General features: G+C 59.7%; 2 protein-coding genes across 2 annotated transcripts; both read left to right on the top strand.

The window, feature by feature from the left end:
- The first annotated feature begins 95 nt into the window (after positions 1-95).
- Positions 96-15,577, top strand: HYAL3 (hyaluronidase 3). The gene is made up of 4 exons (XM_067561206.1): positions 96-132; positions 12,307-13,290; positions 13,861-13,950; positions 14,294-15,577. The coding sequence occupies exons 2-4, from the start codon at positions 12,370-12,372 to the stop codon at positions 14,726-14,728; spliced, it is 1,446 nt and encodes a 481-aa protein (XP_067417307.1). The 5' UTR covers positions 96-132; positions 12,307-12,369; the 3' UTR covers positions 14,729-15,577.
- On the top strand, positions 4,528-6,507 carry NAA80 (N-alpha-acetyltransferase 80, NatH catalytic subunit). Its single transcript, XM_067561207.1, has one exon. The coding sequence runs from the start codon at positions 5,333-5,335 to the stop codon at positions 6,347-6,349; it is 1,017 nt and encodes a 338-aa protein (XP_067417308.1). The 5' UTR covers positions 4,528-5,332; the 3' UTR covers positions 6,350-6,507.
- Positions 15,578-18,770: the final 3,193 nt, after the last annotated feature.

Below are 18,770 nucleotides of genomic sequence, written 5' to 3' on the forward strand. Positions count from 1 at the left end.
CCGTTCACACGGCGCAGGATCGGGCCCAGCGCCCCGGCGCTTGGCAGCCTCCGGCCGGCAGGCGGCGCTGTGGCTGGCGCGGGGGGGAGCCGAGCCGGAGGGAACCTGCAGCGCAGCGCACGGCGCCGGCATGTCAGTATCGCCCGGGGCGGGAGCGGGGCCCTGTCGGGGGGGGCCGGGCGGGATCGGGGCGTGCGGCCCCGGGTGGGGGAGAGCCCCGAGCGGCTGGGATCCGGCCTGGCCAGCCCCGCTCCCGGGCTGCACCGGCAGCGGGCCTGGGACCCTGCCCTGCCCCGCCCCATAGCGCCCCTCGGGCGGTCACCCGGCCTGGCAGCGGGGGGCCCCTGGTCCTGCCCCGTAGCGCCCCCCGCGAACCCCTGCAGTAAAAGCAGGCACCCCCACAGCGCGAGCTAGAGGCGGGGGGCTGCGGTGTGGGGCTGTCCCAGGCTGGCCTCCCCTGGGCTTCAGCGCGGAGCCGGGGCTAGCACATGCCGACTAGCGGGGTTCGGTGGCTGCCCTGCTCCCCTGGGGTCCCGGCGTTCCCTGGCATCTGGCCCCGCTGGCTGGACGGAGGCTGCCTTCTCTTGGGCACCCGAGGGGCTGTCCCCCCCGCCAGGCCCCAGCTCCCCTGCAAGGCCGCCCCTGCTTTGGGACCCCAGTGCGACACAGACGTCCCCGTAGACGGTGCCACGTCCTGCTTTGCCCGAGTTCCTGAGCTGTGGGCAGCCTGGGAGTGGGCACAGCTGGGCCCTGCTTGGGTTCAGAGTCAGAACGCGGGTGTTGGGCCCTGACCTCTGGGATCCACTCCCCAGCACGGTGATGTTTGCAGTGCGGACGTGTCCTGCGGCCCTGCCCTCTCTGTGTTAAAAACGTTCCAGCGGGGGCCCCTGGCGGGCGCGGTCAGAGCACTTCTGTCCCCTGGTGTGGTCTAGACGGGGTCTAGTGACACATCATCGCATCTCAGACAAAATAACCCCTGTCCGCACTGGGGAGTGAAGCCCAGGTTTACACACAGGGCTTGGGAGTGCTCTGTCAACAGTGCAGGTTGTGACCACCCGGGCGCCAGTGTTACCCCGGGACCTGGTTCTCTGTTACGCCCCGTGCAGTTACATGCGCCAGTGCACAGAGCACGTCCGGTGCCGGCGTGTCAGGAGTGGGGCATTTCACGTGCATGTTGCGCTGGCTTACACGGCTGTTCAGGGCAGTGGGGAATCAGGTGCCCCTTGTGCCAGTGAGGCTATGCCAGGGCAGGCGTCAGCCCCCGGGGAATACTCCCCGCCTTTACCCCAGCTCTGGGTACAGGGGCTGTTCTGGGGGGAAGTGTGGAAGGGCTAGAGGAAGAAGGGAGCAGATGGGGGGCCGGAGGAGATGGGCCCTGGCTGGATCTGTATCCTGGTGATCTGCACCCCTGTAGAGACCATGTAGGGCAGCCCTTGGGGCTTCTCTGGGGTCCCCTTGCTCCCTCCATCCCCTGAGTAGGGGAGGCTGCCGCCTCTTGGTCCAGATGCAGGAAGGGATCTGACCCCAAGAGGGAGAATTAGGATGAATCTCAGGAGCGAGGTACGGCGCCCTGGGACTGGAGCTGTGCTGGTGGAGCGGTCTCCCCACCCCCTAGGGCAGAAGAGCAGGGAGCCCTGGCGTCTGTTCCCCACCCCCCAGGTACGTGGGTGCAAGCCCCACGGACCCGTCTGACCGAGGCCTGGGACGAGCCTGCGAGAACTCTCCTCGGTCGCCCCCACCTTGTCCGGCTCTGATTTCCGTGACTCCAGTCCTGGTGCCAGCAGGATGTTTGCTAGGGGCAGGGGGGCCCCTTCTCACCAGGGATGTGTCTGTGTGCCAGGCGTGTGTTGACATTGAGAGGCAGCACGGCCTCAGGTTGCCTAGACACAGTCAACCTCTGTGCTCCAAGGCATGTAAACATGCCCCCAGGGTGCCAGCTGGGACCCTGACTGGGTGAGCTTCCCCCTGGCAGTGCCCTGGGGTGCCAGCTGGGAGCCTGGCAAGGTAAGTTCACTAGACAGGCAGACCCATCTGGAGTTTGCCCCCCTTCTCCCCCACTCTGGGGCCCTGAACCTTAGTGCCCCAGGGGCACAGGTATGGGGATAGCAGTTGTGGAGGGTGCCTGTGTCTGCTACCATAGTGAATACGCCCTGGATTAACCCTCTGTGTGCCCAGCCTTTGCACGGGTGTCTTGTTATGATCCTCGTTGAAGCCCCAGAGACCCGGGCAAGCTCCCTCCTCACTTCGGCCTCACCGACATTCCCCCACCGACAGCAGCGGTGGCTGCCCGCAGAAGGCCAGTTCGTGCCCTCCGCTGGGAGATCGGGCTGAGAACCCACCAACTCAGCACATGTGACAGGTCTGGTTGCTGCTGCCCCGGGCCGGGTTTGAACTGAAGTCCTGCCGTCTCTGGGGCCTGGTTTTTCGCAGCCCCCAGCGAGCAGGACCTTTTGGGAGTAGGTGCCAGCCCTGGGGAGGGCTGCCCCACACCCATTTAGATTCCAGGCCCGTGGGCCAAGGGCTTTGCCGTGCGTTTAAACAGGCATGTCATTCACTGCTGGAAAGCAGAACCGGGTGTGTGTATCTGTGGTTGGTTGGGGACTGTGCTGTTTCCTGTGAAGGACTTGTGAAAGAGGCCAGACAGCATCTCTGGGCCCCAGTCAGAGCAGATCCTGGAACAGGGAGGAGACGCAGAGCGCGGGAACCCGACTGGCATTGGCGCTGGGCAGGGTGAGTGGGCACCGAGCAAACACACTCTCCACGGCTAACGGAGCCAGCACGGTCTCCGTAGTGATCAGGAGCCAGGAATTCCTGGGAGCTCTTCCCAGTTCCTCTGCTGACTCAGGGCATGCCCCGTGCCTCAGTTTCCCCAGTCAGGGTGATGACACCTACCCCACGGAGGGGATTGGGACGCTGGCTTCATTCACAGCAGGCCAGAGAGGAGGTCCTGGCGTAAAGGGGATGCCTCTGGCTTTAATGCCGCTCCCCTGAGCCTGAATGGCCATTTTGAGTCTCACAATGAGATTGAAACTGAGCAGCGGTGAACGCAGGCTGGAGGATGGGGCACTTTTGCTGAGGTGGACGAGGCTCCTCCCCAGAGCAGGAAACCCCCTCATTCGTGCACATTAATACTAGGCTGGACAGAGCCCTGGGGCTGAGGCTGTGGGTAAGATGTGGCTTGGGGTGGGGGGATCTGCCGGCAAAGCGAGGAGCTGAGCTGGGATTCTTCAGCTGGCCACAGGCCGGCAGCTGTCCGCGTGCCCCCCTGGGGCTGGCTGCACCGGGGTGGATTGTGTGGGTGCTATGGGGTGCCGGAGAGTCGGATTCGGGCCGTCCCAAGTCACCAGACATCCACCAGCCTCAGCATCGAGCTGCAGCAGGGGTGGGGCTGGCAGTCTGCCCGCCCAGGCCAGGCCAGTCTCTGTCCCCAGACGCCGGCCCGGCGTGAAGCAGTCGTTGCTACCAGCCCGTATTGAGGAAATGGCTTAGCTGCTGGTTCCTCTCGCAAACTGCCTGCGGCTTCCCAGAGCCACTCAGCTCTTAGCAAGGGGAACTAAGCGGAGTGACTGGCGCCTGCTCGGAAATTCAGGCCCCGTCGAGGGGCAGGAGGTCAGCGTCTCCAGAGTGGTGCTGGGGGGTACTGCCAGGGGTGAGCGGCCCTGCTGAGCCCCCCCGCACATCCCTGTGGGGAGGAAAGTTCAGGACAGGGGATGGCAAGTGTCGGCGCCGTCTTTTTGCAGGGTTGTTACGTGGTTTTAGCGCTGATGAAAGCTGCTGCAACCTGCAGACGGGTGCTCTGAGAATGTGTGAGGCGGTGGCTGGCGTAGCCGGGAGCACCCCCCGCCCCCAGCCAGGGGTCCTGCCCCGCTCCCCACAGCGCCGCCTGCTGGGTGAGGCTGGGGTCTCCTCTAGGCGCCTCTCAGCCCAGCGAGTGGAGGGCTCGGAGGAAGCCTGGTGGTGGTGACTGTGTGAGATGCAGTTTCGCAAGGTTCGTGACCCTGCCGGAGCGGAAGGGTTGAGAGGCCGGGAGGGGATTTCACTGCCCTCCCCGGGCTTGTCTGCCGGGCTGGGCCCCGCTGGCTCAGTGCCGATGGGCGCGGTGACTCTGGGGGGCGGAGACGCTCTAGTTGAAGCTGGCCAGGGCGAGGTGCAGCCGTTGCCACGCTCCGTCTCCCCTAGCACAGGCCGCTCTTGAGGGTCCGCTCCAGCCGCCCGGCAGCACCTTCTGAGATGGACTGGCACACAGCGGAGGTATCCAGTGTGCCACGGCTTGCTGCCATCTCCTGGGTGGGGTCTGGGCACAAGCTGGTACAGCTGAGATGGGGCAGGGACCTCCTCGGCCTGGTACAAGGAGGTGGAAGAGCTGGACTGGGTCCCAGTTGTGCTTGTGGCATGACCCACTTCACCCAGCCCACTCTGGCACAGCCCTGTCCCTCTTTGTCCTGAGGTCGGGCCGAAGCCTTCTCTCAAGTGAGCGTCCAGGGCATGCGTGAGATGAGTTGGTGTTTCTCAGCCTGGTCCTTCTCGGATGGGTGTCCAGATCACAGAAACTGGCATTGCGCTTGGCACCGATTGGCCCCATTGGTCTCAGCAGGGAGGACTCGACCGGCCAGGGACCTTGAGGTCCAATCTCCCCTGGGGGGTGCAAAGTCCCTGATCCTCTGTTCCTGGCTTGAGATAGCGTCAGGTCACCTTTGCCCTCCTCGTACGTTTGGACCAGCTGTCACCACTCCCGGATATAGGCTAGAGCATCCTCGGGGCTGCTCTGATTTACACTGTCCCCCTGCCCCTAGGGCCAACTGCCAGGTGTGACCAGCCAGAGCCCAGCGCTCTTTGACCCACGCCCCTTTGCCAGCGCAGGGAAGGGGACCAGCACAGCTCTGCTCTGGTGGCTCCCCCATGCTGATCCAGCAGGTATTCCTCCGGACCTTTCTGCCCCATTTAGCAGCCCTTCCTCTAGTAGATGTGGTATTTATAGGGCTAGTTTTGTGGGTGGGTTTTCAAATGCTCATCTGGAAATGGAAAGAAATGAAAAGGACTAAACTCTGCGGGTGCCAGGTGGAGCGAGGCGGTGACAGCCCTGCTGATTGCTTTGTTTCCATCAGCTGCTGGTGCAAGACAAGCCGTAGCACTCACTGAATCCCTCGCACGACCGGGCGTGCTCCTGGCTGGATTTGCCTCTTTTCCTCCACACGACCCGTGGCGGAGGTGCCTGTAATCGCAGCGGCAGTGTTGTGTCCGGCTGCGCCAGCCTGCCCAGGTGCCTCGTGGCTTCGGGAAGTGGCGCCGGCTCGCCGTGACTTTAGGACGTGGTCTTCTGTCGGCGAAGGGAATGGGCTCCGTATCGGAGGCGCTCACGGCGGTTCCCCTTCACCAGAGGCCGGAGCTGCTGGAGGCTTGCGCTGAGCTCATCAACGAGGAGTGGAAGAAAAGCAAGACCTCGCGTGTGCACTCGCTCCAGCGGTCCACCGACAACTTCCCGGTGTGCCTGGTGCTGCTTAAAACCCCGAGGGCTGTGGAGGCTGCCGCCGAAGGGAAGCCGCCGAAGCCCCAGAGCCAGCTCCTGGGGCACGCCAGGTTGTCCCGCGTGGTCGGCCGGCCCGAGAGCCTGTTTGTGGAAACGGTCGTGGTCTCCAGGGCGCTGCGGGGTCAGGGCTATGGCCGGAAGCTGATGGAAGCCACCGAGTGCTACGCCAAGTCCCGGGGCTTCAGGCACCTGCATCTCACCACGCACGACAAGCAGCACTTCTACGCCCACCTGGGCTACGCCTTGTCTGAGCCGGTGCAGAGCCTGGGCTTCACGGGCGCTCTCGTCCCCAGGGCATTCCTGCAGATGTTCTCTGGCCCCCCCCTCCACGCTAGAGCACCTGCTTCAGGATCGGGGGAGCCCAGCCCTTCCGCCGCCCGCCTTTACAGCAGTGCTTTAGTGGCAGAACCGCCATCACTACCAACCTCCACGCCCCCTGCCCGCCGCACAGCCGCTCTGCACCCACCTCCTCCACCATCTCCGTGTCCACCGACCCGCCCTTTAAACTCCCTCCCACCTGCCAGTCCCCTTCTTCTCCCCTTGCCCCCTTCAGCTCCCTGTCCCTCCCCTTTCTGCTCCGGGACCGCTGCTGCTGGGCCGCCCCCGCCACCCCCTTTACCTCCCCAGGTAAGCTTGGCTCACCTTCCACCCCTTCCCCCTGGGCCTCCACCACGCCACCTCCCTCTGCCAGGCCAACCGGCTTCTCCTGGCCCCGTCGCCTCCAGTTTGCCAGGGAAGGATCCCTGTGGTCAGAGCCTCCTGGACACGCCGTACCGCGACCTCAAAGGACTTCCCATCTTCTGGATGAAGAAGGACATTTGACTCCCACACAGTGTGCCAAAGAGATGCTGATTAAATGTCGGGGGTGGGGAGAGCCCTCCCCCCGCCCCCAGCCTTCCCCACTGCTTGGTTGGTTTCATTTTACTTGGGCTACCATGAACTCCTGGGTGGGGGGACTCCTTTCGGGTCATGTGTCCTGTGTTCTGCAGGATGACAAGCGGTAAATCGGCTTTGCAGGGAGCCTGTGTCTCTCCTGGTCCAGCCAGGTGAGGTGCCTATAAATCAGTGATGTAGAGACGCCCACGCGAGCCGCCTCCTTGCATCAATGGGGAAATGGCGGGGGAAACCTCTAGCTTCATGATTGGGGTAGCCCCACGCTGCTGGGGTGGGGGAATCAGGCCGGTGGGGAAGGCCTCTGAGGCAGCGATGTGGGATGTAGGGCTTGGAGCTGAAAGAACAGCTGCAAAGGGACTCCCGGACCCACCCCCTGAGTGTGTCCACAGCCAGTCAGGTCTTAGCCTGCTAACAGATCTGCTGGAGTCTGGTTGGTGCAGCGGTGATGAAACACTGGTTGGTTACACCTGTGCCAAACCGTCTCTGTGGTTTGTGGATCGCTCTTTGGGGTGTAGGGGCCCAGCCGGGTGCCTGGCACGGGGCTGCAGTGCGCATGCTCAGAGGCAAAACCCGGGGAGCTTTTAGCCTGAAAGGTTTAGGTGCCCAACAAGTTTGGGGGGTGGTGGAGTGGGGGGTTTGGTGACTCCCCGATTCTGAGATTTAGTCATCTAAAGTGGCCACAAAGCACCTAAGTCCTTTTGTGAATCTAGCCCACAATGCTTTCTGGAGGAGGTCAGGATCATTAGTCCCCTTTCACAGATGGGGAAACTGAGGCATGGAGAGGCCAGTGACTTGCCCAAAGTCACCCGGGTGGCCAGCGGCAGAGCTAGGAATAGAACCCGGAGCCTCCCAAGTCCCACGCCATTGCTCTACCCACTAGCCTACGCTGCTCAATCCAGGCCTGGAGTGTCCTGCCAGCACCGAGAGAAGGTGCTTCTCTCCACAGGGCCCACCTCATAACTGTGCTCATCCAACCCGCCCAGAGCTGTGTTAAAGCCGGCTGGAGGTGCCAGTCCTCCGTTCCTTCTCTCCCAGCAGTTGCTGGGGATGGGGGCCCAGTGCCGTTCCGACCTGAAGAGTGAGAACCCCGAGATAATGGGTATGTTAGTGGGAGACCCCGGTCTGGCCTCCACTATCACCCATACTGACCACGTTCCAGCTGAGACACGGGCTGGGACATTGCTAGACCATCAGTGTAGATCCACATCCAGACCCCAGGGAGACGGTCACAAGGACATCTCCCGCGTGTGAGGCAGATGGGGAGAAGGCTGCGCTGGCCACAGTCTCGCTGAAAACAGACCCTAAGCAGGATGAAGGACCAGAAGCTGCTCCCTGGGGCACTCTACGTACAGGGAAGATGGGTGGGTGTCAGAAGCTGGCATCAAGGAGGTGCCACCCTTCTCATTTAAGAGAGGGCAGGCTGGATGGAGGATGCGTCCACCGCCCCGGCACTCTTCTATCACTTCTTCCCTCGTCTCTTTCTTTTATTTAGAGGTTACCAGCTTCTAGCCCGATGCTCTCCCTGGAGAATGGGGCATTTAAAAATAAGCCCCTCCCAGGGGCTGGGTTAATTGAATTAGGGATGGAGCTAAAGCCCCAGATATACAGGTTGGTGAGTGGTAAGGGTTAGCTGTGGAGATGCTGAAGAGATTGTCCTCTCTCCCCACCAACCCCTATGTTGCTTGGGCCCAGCGTGTGATGTCCTGTGTTTGGATGTGCCCTTCACGCCCCGCCAAACCGGGTGATGTGACTCATGGATCTCACGGCCCGAAGGGACCCTTGTGATCATCTGCTGACATGACCTGCATGACACAGGCCAGAGGCATCCTGGAGCCGGTCTTTTGGAGAAACATCCAATCTGGATTTAAAAATGATCCGGGATGGAAAATCCATCATGATCCTTGGTCAGTTGTTCCCGTGGTTAATTACAGATGATCCTTTAGTGGGAATGTGCTAGATGGCCCAATGGGTCTATGAATCGTGACCCCAGCAGTGGGAGAGGCTAGCGGCAGACTAGAAAGACTAGGTCAGCTAAGATGTGACCTTCCCCAGACTGTGCTAATGGCCGGGAAACCCCATTGTGAAAGCGGATTTTGCAAGGAAGAGAATAAACGCAACTTTCAGCGGACCAGGCTAGTGCCTTTCCAAAGGGCCTTTGTTCTGTCTGTTGGAGCAATCCAACCCACGAGGCTTTTCTGGGAGGTGCTGGGAACGATTTGGCAACTTGTTTCATAACCAGAGGGACGTCTTGGTAAGAGACCTTGCCACAGCTCTGTCCACTCTGAAAAGTGTGCTGTGCGGTGGGGAGAAGCGGCTGGTTGTGTGTGGCTAAGTTAGCGAGGAACTGCTGTATGCACAAAAAAGAAGTAGATACGTTCATGGTGCCGGGTTCCTAAGTGACTGTTAACCAAGGTGGCCAGGATGTGACCCATAACCTAAACCTCCAGAAGCTGGGACTGGACGACGGGCTGGATCGCTTAATAATTGCCCTGTTTCGTTCCATCCCTTTGGAGCACCTGGCATTGGCCAGTGTCAGAGACAGGCTACTGGGCTAGATGGACCATTGGGCTGACCCACTCTGGCCATTCCTAGAAGTGTAAGTGGGTTCTTATAAGTGGAGCTTGTGCCATATGGCTCCGAAGGAGAACATGGCTCTGTTATGTGGAGCTCGGTGCTTTGGCTAAAAATAGAACCACCACTACTTCTTCTCAAGAAAAACCAAACCTGGCCTTCCTGGCCACTATATAGGAGTCACTTCCCCCACCGGGGAAATGCAGCCACTTCTGGGGTGGTACCTCTGCCATGGGCCCACTGGATCCACCCCCGCCCAGCTTCTAGAGCCGTAGGTCAAACCCTGCTCACGGTTTAAGCGGGGCTAGTTACACACACACTGGTATTGTAGGGTCGTCGGGTGCACAGGGACTGCACACGTTGGTTTGCTATTGCAGGCTCATTTGCTAGCATTGAAATTCATATATTATTGTAGGGTTGCTGTCAAGGGCTGGGTATCGCACGCGTGTTTGTTATTGTAGGGTTGCTTGGAGGTGCTGGGCTATACACCCCCGGGTTTGTTATTCTAGGGTTGCTCAGAAGTGCTGGGTGTCGCACAGGGGTTTGTTAGTGCAAGGATGCTCACAAGTGCTGGGTGTCACACAGGGGTTTGTTAGTGTGAGGATGCTCACAAGTGCTGGGTGTCGCACAGGGGTTTGTTAGTGCGAGGATGCTCACAAGTACTGGGTGTCACACAGGGGTTTGTTAGTGTGAGGATGCTCACAAGTGCTGGGTGTCGCACAGGGGTTTGTTAGTGCGAGGATGCTCACAAGTGCTGGGTGTCACACAGGGGTTTGTTAGTGCGAGTATGCTCACAAGTACTGGGTGTCGCACAGGGGTTTGTTAGTGCGAGGATGCTCACAAGTGCTGGGTGTCGCACAGGGGTTTGTTATTGTAGGGTTGCTCGGAAGGCTGGGCTACACACACGGCGTTCTTGTAGGGGCTCAGGAGGGCTGGGTGTGAGTGTAGCGTATAGATAAGTGCTGGTGTGTTTGGGTTGAGAAAACTCATGTGAAAATAGACGGGGGGAAAGATAGGTGAAATTCAAGCAACAAGGTCGTTTGTAACGGAGCTCAGAGGCAGGCCAGGCAGCGGATTGGGGGGGGGTTAGTGCCTGGCTCTGGGCTATCACGAGGCACCCGAGCCGATCCGGTTCCTAATCTTCTCTCTGAAGATCTCCCCGTCGCTGCTGGGGCGGGGAGAGCGGGCACTGGCTGCCCTGGCCCCGCGCAGCCGGAGCCTGGTCCAAAGTCCCGAGATGTCCAGTGGGAGGCAGTGGATCACGTCATAAGTGGGGAGAGCCGGGACAGTTCTGTGCCCTCTTTCCCACCTTGCATTCATCTCGCGGGCCCAAGGAGTGTGGCCTGGGGTGCATCCAAGAGATGGCTTGTGTGGCTTAGAGGTCCGCCTGAGAATGAAGGTGCCTGATTGCCCTCCGAAAATCTCCACCCCCAGAGCATCTCAGTGTCCCCCCCGGGCCCCAGCTCCTCCCTCTGTTTACCTTGGCATGGAGGGGCACCGGCAGCGAGAAAGCCAGCGGTGCTGACATGATTCGTGGCACTGCAGGCCGAGTGTTCGCAGGCGCGTGAGGTTTGTCGAGGCACGGGCCGCGGATCAGAGAGACGGCGCGAGAAGAGAGCATGCGGCTGTCTCATCACATGAGTCCCAGCCGAGATCAGGACTCCTGTGACCCGTCCGTGCCCAGGGCAGCCACCTGAAAATGCCAAGGGCAGGACAGGCTATAAAAGGAGAGCAGATTCTCCCAGCACTGGTGGTTGGCACTGAAGCCAGACTCCCCAACCGGCCACAAACTGCACTTCTGAATCCCCACAGAAGCCAGTACACAAATGCACACAGCCCCCTTTACTGCATTCCAGTTCCTGGCTCCCAAATCAGCACTAGGTCCAGTAGAGAGACCAGTTATTAAACTCTCTGCTCTTTACTAAAAAGGTTCCCTCTGACTCCAAGGAGTCAGCCGCAGAACCAGTTCAATGTAAGTTTTGATCTTACCTAAAATCCCACGCTGCCAGCCAATCCTCTAGTAACTAAAACTAAAGGTTTATTGTAAAAAGAAGGAAATAAACCATGAGAGAAATGTTAAAGAATTAGAGCAATCACATACATACAGATGATTAAAAGTCCATATACATCAGGTTTCTGGAAGAAATGTGGAGTTGCAGGCTTGTATAGTTCCCTCTGGTACACATCCAGTACCTGGATGGGTCTAAGTCCTTCGGTTTAGTTGCAAAATGAATTGATCCGGAGGTAGGTGTGTGTCTGCAGCTGGACAGGAACACAGACAAAATGGATTCTGTGGTTTCATCTTATATACCCTCTGTCCTGGGCCATGCAGCCTGTGGAAACTTACAGGAACTAAAATGGAGTCCAGAGTCACGTGGGCCAATCCTGGTAACTCTTCAGGTGTGCCTTTAGTTTCTTCCTGGGCCCCTTGCCTCTGTGAGTGTCTTAATGGGCCATTAAGCAGGCTATTGTCCTGCCGCCTCTCTGTCTGGGGTGTGTCTCAGCCAGCCCAAATTGACATACAGAAATATCAAATACATCCATAACTTTCATTTCACATATAATACATGAACGTGAGTATTATCATCTTACTCAGCACAATACATCCTTTCTGACAGTACCTGACAGGATATATCTCACATGAATTATCATGATTCTGCCATACTGATGTCACACAATATACTAAATGGCCCCCACTCAAGCCAGCCCGCGTGACAACCCCGTTGTGCTGGGAGGCAAGGGACGGACCCATGTAACGAGACACTCCCTGCCCCAAAGGACTCAGCCCCAGATCCACAAAGGTTCCTAGCTTCTCTGGGGAATTAGGAGCCTAACAAAGTTAGCTCCCCTCTAGTGTCCCAACCAGGGCTTCTTTCCTGGGGCAGCACCCATCAGTCCTGTCATTTGGAAGGAAAAACGAAGGACAAAGAGCAAACAGCCGTGGGGTTTAACCCTTCTCACTCCTGGGGCATAACTTGCTCACTGGCGTCCTCCCCAGTAGCCCTTTGAACCCAGCCGGTCTTCGTTCAACCGCAGGATGGACCTTGGTGCCACCAAGAGTCCAGTTCTCAGCTGGCCTTAGGTCCTCCTGAGCCCGGTGTCAGTGGCACGGGCGCAGCCCTTTCCCCGGTATGCCAGGGTGATTGATGGTCCTGGGGGCAGGTCGTTTTGGTTGCTCCCCTGATCATGGGTGAAGTTGAAGGGGGAGGACGGGGGTGAGAGAGGAACCCGTGAACAGCCGCTGTTCCCCCTAGCGCTAGCACTGGCTTGGCTCCCTGATCTCACCCCACCTCTGCTTTGCTCTCCCCGTCTAGGGCCTGCATTCAGAAAGGAAGCAGGAGGGAGCCTGGATCGGACATAGTCGCAGAGCGTCCACCATGATGCTAGGCCTAAGCTTCTGGAGCTGTGTCCTGTTCCACCTCGGAGCCATCCCGCTCTTGAGGGGGCACAGCTGGGAGAGCGCGTCTACCAGCCCCCTTTTCCAGCACGAGCCCTTTGTGGTGGTGTGGAACATGCCCACAGCCAGGTGCCAGCGGCGCTTTGGGGTCGCCCTGCCTCTCAAGGACTACGGCATCGTGGAGAACCAAGGCAACGAGTTCCAGGGCCAAAACATGACCATCCTCTACAAGAACAAGTTTGGACTCTACCCCTACATCTCCGCCGAGGGTGAGCACCACAATGGGGGAGTACCCCAGAAAGCCCACCTCCGGCAGCACTTAGAGAGGGCCTCGGCAGAGCTCACAGAGCTCCTGGACCCAGACTTCCATGGTCTGGCCGTGGTCGACTGGGAGGAGTGGAGGCCGCTGTGGCGGCGGAACTGGGGCCCCAAGGCTGTGTACAAGGAGGCCTCTGAGCAATGGGTCTGGGAGAGGTTCCCAGAGATGCCCTCCAAGACGCAGGCCTACCTGGCCGAGGTGGAGTTTGAGAGGGCAGCCCAGGAGCTCATGGAAGGGACGTTGGCGGTGGGGAGGGAGCTGAGGCCTTGGGGCTTGTGGGGCTTCTACAAGTTCCCCGACTGTTTCAACAACAACTGGCAGAAGGGGGGGAATTACACGGGCGAGTGCAATGCCACGGAGGTGGTGCGGAACAACCAGCTCCTGTGGCTCTGGGAGGCCTCCACGGCCCTGTTCCCCAGCATCTACCTCCCACCCAAGCTGCCAGGGGCCGCGCGCCAGCTCTACGTCCACCACCGCCTCCGGGAGGCCTTTCGGGTGGCCCGGTTCGGCCTGAAGCAGCCCCTGCCAGTGATCGCGTACTCCCGCGTCTCCTACAGGCTCTCCGCCGGGTACCTGTCTGAGGTAAGGGCCGGGAGCAAAGGAGAGAAGCGGAACGGGAGATCCATCGGGGGGCTCTGCGTTGCTAGACGAAGCCTCCTCGGGGGGTGGGAATAGCCCTGGGCCAGCGGCCGATGGCCACCGGGGGGGCATAGCGGCACCTCTAGGACAGCCGAGGGCTAGTGAAGGTGGAGGCCGTTGCAATCAGGATACTCAGTGCAAGCCCTGGGCTCTGGGCATGGTCTGTGCCAGGGGGCTGGGCTGTGCCAGGGGGCACACGTGGTGTCCCAGAGGATGCCGATGTCAGCTGTAGGCCAACAGAAACATGACATTCACGCCCGGTGGGCACCCTCAGGGCTGCCCTGCCCCTGTCCAGGGCCAGGGCTGTGTGGGCACCGATCCCGTGGGCCCTGCCTCTCACACCCGCACGGATGCTGCAGGGCCTGGAACCAGCCAAGTGAATGGCGCCGTGGGGTAACGTGCCAGTGACACACCCCAGACCTGTCCAGTGCCTCCCGCCGTGGGGCACCAGAGCCGGCTCCCAAATTTCCCTCATTTAATGCCCGTTTCTCGTTCCTTTCTCTCCTCGGTCAGGCTGACCTGGTCCACACGATCGGGGAGAGCGCAGCACTCGGCGCCACCGGCCTGGTGCTGTGGGGGGACAACTCCTACGCCCACTCAGCCGTAAGTACCCGGCTAGCCAGGGCCGGTCCCTGAGCAGCATCACCCAGAGCTGCACTAGTCTGTACATTTGTCTCTGGCCGCCCTGCCCTTGGTGCCCAGCCACGTGGCATTCACTCAGCCGTGCAGGGGCAGGGGGACTCACCCTTAGGGGTATGCGATGGGTTCTCAGATCCCTTCTCTGGGGGCACTGCACAGCTGGCACTGGCTGCCCTTTGGGAGGCCCACGAGCCAACAGGGCGGGTGTGTTGGTGGGGCAGACGGTGGTGGAGTTTGCTCCCCGGTCACCCCAGCCTCTGCAGTAGAAGGGGCTGTAAATGTGGCTTCTCCCGCCCTTTCCTCGCAGGAGAGCTGCAGGAGCCTCCGCCGTTACGTCGCCCGCACCTTGGGGCCGTATGTGGTGAACGTGACGACGGCGGCCCAGCTGTGCAGCCGCCAGCTGTGCCACGGGCATGGGCGCTGCGTGAGGCGGCACCCCGATGATCTGGGAGCCCTCCTGCACCTCAGCCCGCAGCAGTGGGACGAGGACTCCGGACTGACCGACCGCCTGGGCGTGGACGAGCCAGGCCAGAGGGCCTGGGTGCAGTTCCGGTGCCACTGCTTCCACGGGTGGACGGGCGCCAGCTGTGAGAAGCAGGGGGGGACAGAGCCCATCAGGGGCCCGGACTGTGTCGTGCCGTCGCAGTATCCGGACATCTGCCTTGCCAGACATGACAGCAATGCCGCAGGCGCCGAGATCTGCCCTCACTCTGCCCACCAGGGGAAGACGGAGCTCAGGTGACCACAGGATCAGGACATCAGCAGGTCACCGGGAGCAGAGAGCAGGGCAACACACATAGCCCAGGAAGAAGGGAGCCTGGGGGGCAGGTGGGGAGTTCCTGCACTGACGCACCTGGGCTCTGCTCCTAGGGGATTAGCTGGGACTCCCCCGTCCAGTCCTAAGAATCCCTTCCTCCCACCAATAAAACCGTCAAGGATCTCCCCTTTAAAGGTGAGGAGATGGCCAGCCCCAGTGGCACAAGGCCCTATTGCCAGATGAGATCATCCTCCTCCAGGCTGCCTGCGTGGCACATCCCCCATGTAAGCAGAGAGTGAGCCCCCAGAGCCCTTCCTGCCCCCAAAGCACGTGCCCCTGCCCCGGCGCCAGCTAAAGGAGTAGCTCCCTAAGTCGCGCCTTGTAGAAGGCTCTTATCTCCTCTGAGTGGCGGGACTAGTGAGATGGCCCCGATGGCCAGTGGCTAACAGGCCCTCGTTGCCATTCGCTCTGGGACGAGCTGCCTCGTTTGTGACGTCCCGGGCAGGGTAGGAGTTTGGGGGGAGGATGGTGTGGATCAAAGGCCCCCAAATCCTCGGGAAGGCCGCACAAGCTTCCAGGGCAAAGACATTCAGACTTGGTGCGAGACGCCTGCTGGGCAACGGGAACTGGGAACCCTCCCCATGAATCCTGACCTCTTCCAGAGATGGAATAGGGCCAGCTGCACGTGGTCTTGCTGGCGTCTCAGGAGGGGACCTGGCCTAGTGCGAGGGGCTGGGATGCTCTAGTGAGGGGAGCATGCCCGGAGCCATGGGTGCAGACGTCCCTCGCCTTGGCAGCAGGTCTTTTGATTCCTGAGCCCATGGGGAGTTCTGAGCCTTGGGGCGTGGCCCCATCTCTATGTTCGACAGCGCCGCCGCAGCTCCTCCCAATGACCGACCGGCTTCAGTCCGGACGAGATGAGCACCCCCCAGCCCCACTCCTACAGCTTCAGTCAACAGCGGCCTAAAACCAGTCCATTCAGATGAGATCAGACACGGGAAAGGGTTTCAGCCAGTCACGGGCCAGCCAACCTAAAGGGACAACCTTGCGCGTCCAATCACACCACACCCTTCCCACCCCGCCCCCCCATGGAGGAATGAAGTGACGGCATGCGTGTTCCGGCGCGTGAATGCAGTATAACTTAATGTAAAACCCCATGTCAAGCTGGCAACTTTCTTTGCCACCTGCACAAACCCAGATGGGCATCTCAGCTGGTTTCCATGTGGTCTCTGCTCCCTGACAGTGCCGTGACACTATTTATGATTAAATACAGACTTTGAGAGTCTGCAACATCACGTTGTTTAAAGGCTGTGTGCTGTTTCCTGGGGACACTCGGGGTTATGAATCCGCTCGCTACCACCTGCCCTTAGTGTGAGGAAACCTTGGCTGTGTTTGCCACGGGCAACACAAACCCTGTGCTTAGCTTATGCAGGCTCTGCTGTGCCTCTGTAAGTTAGCAAAAGGTTCATGCCAAGCCCTCTGCGTGCCCGGCCCGCTGTTCACTGGACAGCATTCACGGCTCTGCTGTTCCCACAGGGACTGTACAGCCCGGCGTCCCCAGTGCTGAGACATGTTTATTGTGAACACAGGCAAAAGTGTATTTAACAAAGCCCAGAGAGTCAAGTGGAAAGCTTGGAACCAGGGCGCTGCACGTAAAATCTGAGCCTAACGCCTTCTAGCTTCCCCCATTGAATTAACAAGATTCTGGTGGCGATAAATTACACAGGCCATTGCTTGCCCACACGTTGGTTTGTTATGAAACGTAGTCCGGAGACCAACCAGCCAGTGTCAGTCAGGTTAATTGCTAAAAGCCAATAAGAATAGCGAACAGGGAAAAGGTTCAACACAAGAAGAGTTTCCTGGAAGCCGTCTGGTGCAGCCTTGTTGTGCACCCCCCCCGCAAGCCATCGGTTTCTACCCTACAAGTACAAAGTCTGGGTACGTCATCTGGACCTAGATTTAACCAAGCAGATTGCCAGCTTATTTTCTGGCGCCTGGCATACCCCTTATCGCGCAGTTCTGAACACGCATCCCAGGCACCTGTGGGCGTGAAGGCACCCTCCTGGGTTTGTGCTAGTGTAGACCAATCGTGTAGAACAAAACAGGCCAGTTTTCACCCGGGAGAATCACTCCCTTGCTGTTGTTGTGGTTAAAACACTCAGATGTCCCGCGGGTGACAGCGTCCCGATTTGCACAAGCCAAAACTCACTTCTCCCAGCTGCTCTTGCTCCCGCCAGGCAGCTGATGGTCCCTTTTTCATGAAACCAGCCCACGTCAACTGGTCTCTGCCATGAAGGGTGAAAGGCGTCGCTTGGGACCGACCCTTCACTGTAGCAGGACAATGCTTTGTTCTTTCTCATAAGCAGGACACACGCATCCCTCCGACACACCTGGCCAGACAAGGAGAGGCAAACGGCCCCTGTATGAACGGAATCTGTCCCAGGCCTATCACCACCTGCTGACCTGATTCCAGGTCATAATTTCCAGTGTTGATCCATCACACCTTAAATATTAGCTGCACGGTCACGGGGGCTCAGAGGAGCCGCACATTACTGGCTGGTGGTAGCAATCTCACATGCCACCGGTTGGCCCTTAGATGCCAGCCACAGGGGATCCCTGTAAATGCCCATGCCCCCTCTCTGCCCTCTGCCACAGGGCACCAGGTGGTGGCTGGAGCACAGCATCTTACGTGGCGCCCAGAATGCAGCAGCAGCTCATCGGGATTCAAGTTCTCAGCAGTGATGAGCCTGACCCGTGGCTGTCCGGGCAAGATGAGGGAAACGCTGGTTTCCCTGGGTTAAAGAACCCTCACACGTTGTGGCCGTCTCTGCACGCTGGGTGTCGGTCACCCACACAGAAGGGCCCTACCAGGCCTGAGCCCCTCTGAAACTGCAAACACCAGCCTCCAGACACCCGCTGCCATCGGGGGAGGCTGAATGTGCAACGACCGCAGGATCGGACTGGGAAATGGAGCGTTCAGGGCTCCAAGCGTAACCCAGGCGATCCCAAAATGGCGTTTTGGAAGCTGATTTTAATTGCCAGGCCCCGTCACGGTCCTCTGCAACTGATGTGCTGTGGCTGGGCCCACCAAGAGCCCTGATCCCAGGGCGGACGATGCAGTAACAGCGTGTCGTGGGACAGGCAGTGTGATCTAGTGGTCAAAGCGCAGTAGCCAGAGCTAGGGACGCAGCAGTCATAGTAGGCCCAGCCACTGCACCCGACCCTAGGGAAGGTCAGGCCTTGCAAACTAATTGGCAAAGGCAGAATGATTCCTATTTGCCCCACAGAGAGCGACTAAGGGACACCCCTACGTTCCTGGAACCAAGGTTGCCCGAGTGCCAGACCACTGCCGTAACCACTGGGCCAGCCTGCCTCAGCGCAGCAGCTCTTCTGCCAGCTCCGCTGCTGGCATTTTGGCAAATCACCTTAACGGCTCGGGCGTGCCTCAGTTTCCCCTGCTGTAACATCAGACTGGAAGGGCCCACCTGACTCATCAAGGCTAGTCCCTGCTAGTGCAGGCAACCCTGCCATAGCAGCCCTTCCAGTTCCAGCCTCAGACTAGCTGGGGGTGTGTGCTTTGCCCCCTCTCCCCTGCTCCTATGGGGGCTGTTCCAGTCGAGCACCTTGCTGATTTTTGGAGCCCCTCATTCCCAGCCGTGTAGAGGATACTAGCCTCCCTCACCTTGTACCCGCTGTGGGTTAACTATTTCCCAGCCAGGCAGAGCTCTGAAGGGGGGCTGGGTCTGGGACAAGTCATGGGCTCTGACCCCTTTTCCCTCTACCTACCAGGCTGCAGGGTCCCTCCCTGGTGCTGGCGCAGCCCACTCTGCTCTCCAGGCTGCTGCCTCCCGTCCCCTCTCTGCCCCCAGCTGTGACCATCCCAGGCATTCCCCAATATAGCCCGTTGCGCCCCCACCCCGGCTCATTGCCCGCTATTTATAGCTCCGCCTTGTGCACCGCTCAGGCCTATTTTAAGCCAGAGCAGCTGGTACGGTAGGAGCCAGTGCTGGCTTTGCGGGCAGCTCCC

The sequence above is a fragment of the Emydura macquarii genome, unplaced genomic scaffold (assembly GCF_026122565.2).
Source record: "Emydura macquarii macquarii isolate MOO-44397 ecotype Brisbane River unplaced genomic scaffold, CSIRO-AGI_Emac_v2 contig_2369, whole genome shotgun sequence".
Classification (NCBI taxonomy): domain Eukaryota; kingdom Metazoa; phylum Chordata; order Testudines; family Chelidae; genus Emydura; species Emydura macquarii.

What these genes read in the sequence shown, in the direction of transcription:
- HYAL3 (XM_067561206.1), top strand. Translation starts at nt 12,370, where the DNA reads ATGATGCTAGGCCTAAGCTTCTGGAGCTGTGTCCTGTTCCACCTCGGA. An exon ending in CCGCCGGGTACCTGTCTGAG is followed by an intron (nt 13,291 to 13,860) that starts GTAAGGGCCGGG and finishes CTCCTCGGTCAG; the next exon opens with GCTGACCTGGTCCACACGAT. An exon ending in ACTCCTACGCCCACTCAGCC is followed by an intron (nt 13,951 to 14,293) that starts GTAAGTACCCGG and finishes CTTTCCTCGCAG; the next exon opens with GAGAGCTGCAGGAGCCTCCG.
- NAA80 (XM_067561207.1), top strand. Translation starts at nt 5,333, where the DNA reads ATGGGCTCCGTATCGGAGGCGCTCACGGCGGTTCCCCTTCACCAGAGG.